General features: G+C 43.8%; 1 protein-coding gene across 3 annotated transcripts in view; it reads right to left on the bottom strand.

The window, feature by feature from the left end:
• NME7 (NME/NM23 family member 7) overlaps nucleotides 1–9,568 on the bottom strand; it is a 144,020-nt gene that overhangs the window by 50,104 nt on the left and 84,348 nt on the right. For all 3 annotated transcript variants that reach the window (XM_019548833.1, XM_019548831.1, XM_019548832.1), the window contains exons 8-9: nucleotides 4,930–4,994; nucleotides 2,181–2,249 (exon numbers count right to left, since the gene is read on the bottom strand). In XM_019548833.1, coding sequence (XP_019404378.1) covers nucleotides 2,181–2,249; nucleotides 4,930–4,994 — 134 coding nt within the window. The remainder of the gene's footprint in view (nucleotides 1–2,180; nucleotides 2,250–4,929; nucleotides 4,995–9,568) is intronic.

Below are 9,568 nucleotides of genomic sequence, written 5' to 3'. Positions count from 1 at the left end.
GTGCAGAGCACCCCCATGCAGCATGGGGCAGTGGGGATCATCCCCCACCCAGCAGCACCCAATGAGTCTGGGCTCTTATTTCGAAGTGCCGGGAGCCGGGGTGGGTGGGGCAGCCATTGCAGGGCTGGGAGAACAAGCAGGGGATAGGCCTGTGTGATTCGGCCGAATCAATTTGCGACAGTGATTTGAATTGCCAAACTGAATTGCTGCCCCCAAATCAGCCTAATCCGAAGCAAATACTAGCCACTTTGCACAGGCCTATTGGCAGCCCCATCAGCTGATGAGGCTCCCAGCTGCAGGGGGGGGCTCTACTACATGTTCAAATGAAACCTCGATAGCAACCAGTTATAAAGTTAATACACATTTTTGTAGTCTAACTTCATAGCTGGTTGGAGCTTTTTTTATGGAGTGATAGCTACTTCGCATGTAGTTATACCAGCTAACCTGTGTGATACCTGTAGTGTGTAGAGGGAGGCCTGACACTCTCTCTCTACCTCTGGCCTAAGTGCATTTTCCAAACCTCTTGCCATCATGACTAACTTTTCCTTAACTCTGCTTCACAACATACCTGACATATAAAGTCAGTTCCTAAGAACCCCAGCCCCAAACCTGATCTCATACCTGCTCAGAAAAATAACCTTCTTCATTTTCATTGTCTCAACATTTTACATTCAATCCCTACCTTTGTTAACTCTCAGACTGGACTGTGCAAAACTGCCTGGCTTACTATTTGTCTGAAATTGCTGCATCAGATGGAAAAGCAGTTACAGTTTGATAGGACACCTGTAGGCAGGGGCAGATCCAGAGTGGGCACAGTGATCTGGTGGCACCCCACTTTTGGACCACGCTGGGGGTGGGGAAGAAAAGAGGTGTTCTTGCCCTACTCCAGCTACGGGATACAGGGAGCATCTGTGCTGGGCTCTGCCAGAAATAGCAGCAATGGTGCTGCGTGGGTCTCTGGTCCCTGCTCAACTCACTCTCCTCTGATATCCCCAGCTGTCTCAACTTCCCGCTATGCTGCACCCCTCTTTTTTAAATCCTGGATCTACATATCATGTATTAAAATACCAGGCCAGATGTTTCCACATCTGAGTTCTGTGACACACACTCACCCTGCCATCAGGTCCTCCCTTGGCTTGTTGTTTAAAGTACTGGTCTCTGAGAGGAGACCTCCTAAGAGCTCTCCATTCCCTTCTGAATGTCCAGAGAGGTCACCCTGAGGTATGTTTACATGTTTGTGAAGTCCTACGGAAATAAATGGGACTGTACCAGGAATCAAAGTCAACAAAGCCACATCTACCTGGAGAATTAGTACCTTAATATGTCTCTAAAAATTGGGGTAAGTTACATACTTCACAAGGTGGCTATGAAGTTAAATTCTTTAGTTTAATGGTTCTCAACCAGGGTGCAGGGCACCCTGGGGGTGCCATGACACTTTTTTGAAGGGTGCTGCAGGAAGTGTGAGGAGATAACCAGATAAGAGCACACACAGGTTCAGACTCTTCCTGCCTGGCTGCTCTCCTGTTCCCACTGCCTGGGCCCTCTGCAAAGAAGCAAGCACTACAATTACTAAATTTGTTTTTGAAATGGGGAGCTGCTCAATTCACAAAATTATGGAGGGGTGCCCTAAGTCTAATGAGGGATGCCTTGAGTCTAAAAGACTTGAGAACCACTTGTTTAGAAAATGGCTTACTACATTCTGTGCCACTGCTCGATGGATTGCATTGGCATCGCAAGGCATTACAATATACGCAACCACCCAACCCCCTGCTGAGGTTACAATGCATACTTGACATTCCAAGATTTCTCTGAGGCTCACCGAAGAAAGATCAAAAAACTTAAAAGTTAACCACCTAACCATCATAAAAAAATCCATTCACATCCAAGCCAGTTCTAAGAGTTCAGCAAAAAACGTAAAAACAAGACAGTTTTACCAAAAACAAAATAGCTCAGTTCTGTTTTTTCTAATCTGTGCTTCAGACATACCTTGGCAAAATACTCTCCTCTCTGAGACTACTCACTCATGCAGAATTTCAGATGGACCGATTCATTCTGAACAAAGCTGAGGAATGGTCAAAATTGGATTCCTGATGGAAATCTATCCCTGTTTGGAGAGGTGACTCCCTCTCCATTAACTATCTTGTATATTTTTAATGGATTATTTTCTAGTTAACACTTACAGTGTATTCAGCAACAACACCTTTGTAAATCTCATAGAATTCTTCCACAGTGGCACGCTCCAAGTTGAACTGCATAAAGAAAAGAATGAAAATCTTAGCCCATCTGTCTTGACAGGAAGGGGGAATGGGACTAGAAGATAAGGAAGGGCGCTTAAAAATGACCAACCCCTCACCCCCCAAAAGCCTCCATAATCATTTAACATACTCTCTAAAGTTTTGGGGTGCCTCCCCTATAAGGATGGCTTTGGATGACTGAGTATGTAGCATAGTGTTTGCAAGCAGGTAGTTGGTGATACAAGAGGCAGAATAGGTCCTAGCTCACACTTCCAACAACCAAAAAGGAGCAAATATATTTTGTCCCTGAAGTTGGCAGATGACTCTCTAAGGCCTCACTTAGGTGGTAACTTACCCCACCTGATTTTGGGACCCTCAGACACTCTGCACTGGCTTTTAAACTGAGAGAAGCAAGATCTGTTTGGAGAAATCTTTTATGGACCAACCATATATTTGGGAAAAATTTTGAACAAGGTTTTGAGCACAATGTGCAACAGATACAACCTAAGCTAAAAACTTTTACTTTTGTTTAACCCATTAGTTAAATGAGAATGGCCATTTAAAAAAAAGAAAAATAACAGTAAGCCTGTGGAGCACATAGAAGTTAACAGAAGTAGGTTGTTTTGTGAGAACTTATCTAACATCTCTCTCAAGTATACGATTGGTCCAGTAAATGGTATTACCAAACAAAACTTGCTTCTCATACAATTCCTGGAGCAGCAGGGATACACCACCACCCCTAAACTGAAAGCAGTGCAACCACAGTCAAAGAGCCATGTAGTTAGGCTAAGTAGCAGACCTGTGAGAAGCGGCTACTATTTGTTTCGGATTTGGCCAATTTGGGGGACAATGATTTGAATCACTGTCCCAAATCGATTCAGCCAAATCCAATTCAGAGATTCGGCTGCTGCCAAATCAGACAGACCCCATCCCCCACCCACCCTCCCAGCCCCTGCAGTGGCTGCCCTGCCCAGGCCCCAGCTCCCTACTCTTTAAAAAAAGAAAGCAAAAAAAGCCCTGAACTCACCGGCTCCTGCCAGGCAGAGAGGCAATCCCTACTACCCCCACCTGCACTCCCAACTCCTTGCTGATTGGGGAGCTCTGTTATGAGCCCCCATCCCCTGCCTGCACTCCCAACACCAGCTCCCAGCTCTTTAAAAATAAAAAAAATAAAAAGCCCCCACTCACCGGCTGCTGCCAGGCAGGGGGCAATCCTCACTGCTCCCCACTGACCCACGCTGTGTGGGGAGTTCTGCCACGAGCCCCCAGAAGCCCCGAGGCTGCTGCAACAGCTGGTGTGTGGGGTCTTTCCCTCCACCCCCCAAAGAACTGGGCACTGGGCCAGGCAGAGCAGCCATGGTGGGGTGGGGGCTGGGAGACAGGGCAGGGATCAGGGGCACTCAGGGAGGCTGGGGGGAGCGGGCTGGTGGGGGTCCCCCCATGGTCTCCTCCCGCTCCCCCTCCCCCACCCCCTACTTATCAACACAGAGTCTGCGTCCAGCTCCCTGCGGCAGTGAGCAGGGTCTGCCTGAATCTCTGAAGCTCTCTGAATCTTTTCAGAGAGCTTCAAATCGAATCAGACCTTTTTATGGGTCTCCTGATTCAATTTGGATTTGGAGATTCAGCTGCCGAATCCGGCTGAATGTCCTCTGAATTGAATCAGCATCCGAAGCTTCACATAGCCCTAGTAACTAGCCAGGGGCATTGCTAAATGGCACAGTAACTCAGCAGTGACAAGCAGCCCATGCAGATGCTCCAATGCTTCTTCTGGCTCAGAAAACAGCTTGTGCAGAGCAGTGAGGTGCACTTGAGGGCACCACATATAGTAAGTTTAGCGTGTTGACAAGACTTTAAGTAAACTACATGCCATAAAACACAGTTCCTTTTCTCACCTTAACTGTATTCCATATTCCAAAATGATGGGATCAAAAAACCCATAATCTCAATTTGCTAAAAGTTGGTTCCCTTAGTTGCAGTCCCAGTGAATGAGCAAGCTGTGAAGTCTGAATTAGTTCTGAACCACAGATGTTTTCCTTTCCAGCCAGGTTCACATCATATCAGTGGGGTAGTTTAATATAGCCAGGTGTGGTATAGCAGTTTGTCTTTTGTCACTTATGACCCCTTCGCTCTGTACAATTTAAGGACCCCAACTCCTCTTAATGAAAGGAGAGAACAGAGTTGTGGCCCACAAGTCAACTGGGCCATATGCCCAGTTGTGGGCCTCTTCAGTTAGTGATTCCTTTTTCTCTGGGTCTTTACTCCTTTCTGCAGGGGAGGGAAGGTGCAGACTACAGGCCCAACTCTGGGTACAAGCCAAAGATACTGATTTAAATGGGAAGAAACTTCAAGAGCTAGGATGGAAAAGTTTTCTAACTTCTCTGCTTGGCAGTGTATTTATCTATCTGAACTTAGCTTCTCTCAACCTAGATCACTAAAGCCTCTCCACACACCTGGGGAGCAGTTGTTCACAGCAGCTGTTTCTAGCTGCTTAGTCACAGGTTGGAGGTACTTAGGCCCTTCATCAACCCTCTCCAGACTGTTGCTGTGAGGGGAGACGAGTGAATATCCCCCCATTCCACATCTCTATTATGATAGCCCATATTCCCAGTTTTGCAAGCTGTGTTTGCCACTCTCTTTATAAAAATCACCATGCAGCACTGCATTGGACATGCAAAATGCACAAAAGCATGCCTACCATCTGCAAAGCTGAGATCTCAAATCCTTCATCAAGGATGGCTTTTATAATCTTTCCAGGGAGCCCTGTGTACACGCAGAGAAAAAAAAAACCCACACTTAATAATGAATGAACTTTACATGACATAGGTACAGCAGTTACTTACTAAAGCTCTGTGTTTTCCTGCCAAAACACAGCATTTGTGTTACGTTTGGGGCTGAAATGTTGAGCAGAGGACAGTTCATAAACCTGATCTTTTAAAAACTGTGCTCTACCCTGAGATGGGGCTCTCTACCTCAACTTTCATTCAGTTGTTAGAATAACATTGTTCATATATCTCTGCAAAAACGTATTGGTAAAATCCTTGTCCCGCTGAAATCAACAAGGAGAAAACAGGAGATACAAAAGCTGAGGCTTACTGAGCACAAAAATATCAAACCCAAAATCCTAAAAAACACAGGTCTTCTGCTGTGCTGCTATTCAAGGTGAAACATTTCTCATCACAGACATGAGGTGAAACCACAGACTTGCTACAGTCTGACAAAACTATTAATTTCAATAAGACAGGGATTTTACTACTGGTTATTACATACTTACATTATCTGTTTTCCAGTGTGGAAGATTTTTTAGCACTGTATAGAATGAACTTGATGGATAAGAGAATAACTGAGTAATATTCAGATTCCTGTACACTAAGCCTTAAGTGTACAGGGCCTAGTGATTTATGCAGTTTAGCAGCACTAACCTTTGCATTATGTTAAAGTGTTGGTGGTAGCTTCAGATAAATTTGGAAGGATAGGGGGTTCCCCCCCCCAACTTGATTTACATGTGACAAAGAATAGCACAAACAACCCAGGTTTATTAGGGTCAACAGAAATTATTTTAGAAAGATTTCTGTGGTTGTGAGCTCTCCAAAAATCTTCAAAAAATATTGCTTATTATTGTCATTGAGAGGAAAATGAGGTTTTAACATTTGGCCATAGCAGTTATTTGGGCTTTTGGATATAAGCAAAACAGAAATTTGGTATGTAGAATGATTTTTGTCTCGCAACACTCCTTTGAAGTTGGCCAACTATATCCCTATTTTGTCAATGAGGAAGATTCATAGAGGTAAAGTGACCTCATAAAGTTTCCATAGGAGCATGCCTGCCTTACTACTCCAGTTACTTATATGGCCCCCTGTAATCTAGTATCTGAGCAACTAGTGATCTGTAATGAGCATATCCTCAGGGCTTCAACTGTGAGGTAAAGGAGGACTGTGATCTTCATTTTACAGCTAGGGAAGTCATGCATTAAAAATCAGTGGCTCACATATACAAACTCATGACCACCCCCATGTGGTCCTCTGGCCAGACATGTTGCAGAGATATCTAAGTTAGCTCTGCACATGCTAGGTCCAGAACAGAAGCAGAAATGGCTACCTTTATGCAGCACTGTCCCTGGGCTAATTAGCTCCGCTGAAAGGCCGACTAATTAGCCTGCACAAAGGTAGCTCTGCTGCTTCCTGTGTGGGCAGTAATATGAACAAAGCAGCCCAAAGTCTCAGCACAATGCTGCCTGGCACCCCGGGAAAACTGTAGGAGGGTAAGCCCAACCACATCACCTCTTCAGGCTACCAATTAAGAGCCACTGCCCTACACGACTTGACCAAGGTCAATCAGGGCAGGGATTTATTACCCCTTCTTCATCCAACATCTTGCATGTTCAAAGCAGCCACAGAAGTGGAGAGTTATTCCATCCCATAAACCTCTACAACCTGCAGGCAGTAGGAGCCAGTGAAGAGAAAAGGTAGGAACAAAGAAATGAGAATAAATTTCTTGATCTTTGACCAGACAAAGATGCTTGTGATGAGACAATTGCTGTTTCTCTGGTGGCTACAAACCTTGGCTTTAAACTTCATCAGTGCAGAAGGGTCAGCCACCCAATCAGCTGGCTGGCACACTCTATATTTGATTAAAATATTCCTTGCGCATCTGGCCTCTTGGTTAATCCTCACCGTTAAATGCGCTCGTAAAAAAAAAAAAATCTCTGTAATTGTAAAAAGAATGTAGTTGGTCCAATAAGATATCACTCCAAAAAAATCCTTGCCTCTTGCACTCATTGCTAAAACATTTAAGAAAATGGGCCCAACACTATTCATTTCACCATAGCACTTCTATAGCAGAGGAGCTCTGAGCACTTTACAAACTGATAACAAGGATCGCTATGCTTTTCTAAAAGGGATATTATCTGTGCTTCACAGAGGTAGGAGTAGAGGCCCTTGGGAGAGTAAGTGATTTGCCAGTGGTCTGATATGCAAATCTTTAGCAGGGATTGGCCTAGAACCCTACGGCACCTATACACAAGCAGCGAGGATGCTCTGATGTGCTGTAGTTACAGCGTGTTGGAGCAGATTCAGTTAACTGAGTCTGCTGGAGCATGGTTCGATAAGTTTAGTAAAAACACCCCCACCACCATTTTTCAGTGTGGGGATGCTGATATACAAGATGCTTTGGGCGCGTCAATTAGAGCGGCTCTAGGAGTATTTGTAGAAACCCTGGGTGCTTTCGAGTGGCATTCCCCCACTCCCAGGGCATTTGTATAAATGCCTGGAGTCCTGGCTTCCACTTGCCTAGTCTGATCAGATAACAAACAAATAAATGGTACCCTTGAGCAAGAATAGCTAAAAGCCAAGGTTAGGCAGAGCGTGAGGAGGGAGTTGCTTTGGGTTTCAGCCAATTGTAGTCCTGGCAAAGATCATGTGCTCTGGGGAGGGGAAGGAGTGAGGGAAGAAGGTGCTAATTTGATAAATGTATTTCAGCATCTTACAGCAACCTTTTTTTCTTTTAAAGTTTACCATTTTAATCCTTAACATCCAGATCAACAGCAAAGTGAGGTACTTTTTAAGGACCCTCATAAAGAGAAAGTGCATCTTCAAAATGTGATTACAGGAAGCCAAACAAAGCTGCAGATTAGGCACTAGTTAGGATTAATTCTCAGTGACAACGTACAAAAGAAATCACAGGCATTACTAAATACAACAGGAGGAATTGTATACTAATCCTAACAAATATGCATAACAAATAACCTTCAGCAAAAAAACTGAGAAGGAATGCTTTACGTCTCCAAGACAGCATTGGGTTACCAGGCACTAAAAACTGGACAGATAATCTTGCAGCACATTTTAATCAAGTGAAAAGATGAGGTGCTAGATCTCATGGAAAGCAGCAGGTTTCAACTATTTTCTGCCTTGTGATAAACAATCAATATTAAATCATATTTAACAGCAGAGCAATGAAGAGTAGGAAAGATATTGAGCAGGATAAAATGCTATAAATACAACACAGTTTTATGGGAGCCCATGGTTAATTGTCAATCCCCAGATCTACTAATCAGTAGCCCAGTTCTGGACAGGCATGATTAAAGATACAAAGCTCCTTTTACTTCCTCCTTTTTGTGTGTCCTCCCAGTTAATGGCTTCTATGTGAAAAGCTACTTAGATTAGGTGGAAGATTGTTTCATTAGTCAGAAAGCTCTGTCCTAATTGCCTCCTTTGTACTTTCTCAACATAGTGCTGTGCCATTAGTTAAAAGGTACAGCTTGGAATAGGAAAATAGTAATGGGAGCAGAAATGGTTTCTGCTTAGGGACATAAGAACTACTATATTGAATCACACCTATGGTCTGTCTAGTCTACATTTAATATCCAGAAGCAGACAGCTTGAGAAGTTTCAAGCAAAACTGACCGGAAAACAACTCTGTTCTGCAGCAACTTTTGTGGTTTCAGAGTTGGCTTTTGTTTCACACTTGAGATGAAATAAAACCCTTTCAAATATTTTCATGAAAACAGAATTGTGCTGGCAAGTGAGATGGGACAGGTGTAGGTAGGGAAGGGTATGAGTGTTAGTGTCTAGCTCTTTATTTTCTGGTGAGACACTGGGCCTGAGATACTGAAGCCTCAGGTTTGAGTCCTTGCTCTGCCTGATGCAGAACAAAGTTCATCACAGTTATTCTAAACTGGAAAGAAGAGACACTAGCCTGGGTCTCCCAAAAGCAATATGTCTACAGCAAAACAGAATATATTAGTAAAAGATGTTCTGACTGGCTCTGTGTTTCACAGTAACATAGAAGAAACCCTCCAGTCAGGAGCTGAGAGAGAACTTCCTTATAGAAGACCTTTCTTTCTAACTCATTCCAGTCATAGCCAGCTTATCCCCTGAAGAAAAAGGCTTTCAACTTCTTCCAAACTTCAATTCTGCTTCTTAAATCTTTCTTATGTAACTTGGAATACTCATATAAATATACGTTGTTTTCATTCCTGCACTCTTGGCCTCATTGATAATCTCTGGCTATGAATCCCATAAGCTAAGTGAGTACTGCCTGAAATGTATTTCTGTTGCCATAGTGTCTTAGAGCCCAGGCCATGAATCAGAACCCCAATCTGGTAGGCTTCATACAAGCAGGGAATCAACAGACAGTCCATGCTCAAAGAATTCACAATCTAAGTGTAAGACAAAAGACAATGGACAGACCCAAAACATGGGAAAGGCCATATCTTAGAGATGGTGTCCAGGTTATGAGCCTGAGTGACAGGCAGGATGGACTCAGAGGGGAAAGATGATAAGTTTTAGTCATTATCCACTTCCAGTAAAGTCTGTACTTCCACAAGATATATCAGAGAG

This window comes from Crocodylus porosus, unplaced genomic scaffold, assembly GCF_001723895.1.
Source record: "Crocodylus porosus isolate Cpor-Errol unplaced genomic scaffold, CroPor_comp1, whole genome shotgun sequence".
Taxonomy (NCBI): domain Eukaryota; kingdom Metazoa; phylum Chordata; order Crocodylia; family Crocodylidae; genus Crocodylus; species Crocodylus porosus.
Note: the sequence above shows the minus strand (reverse complement) of the source record. Positions and strands in the feature narration are given on the sequence as shown.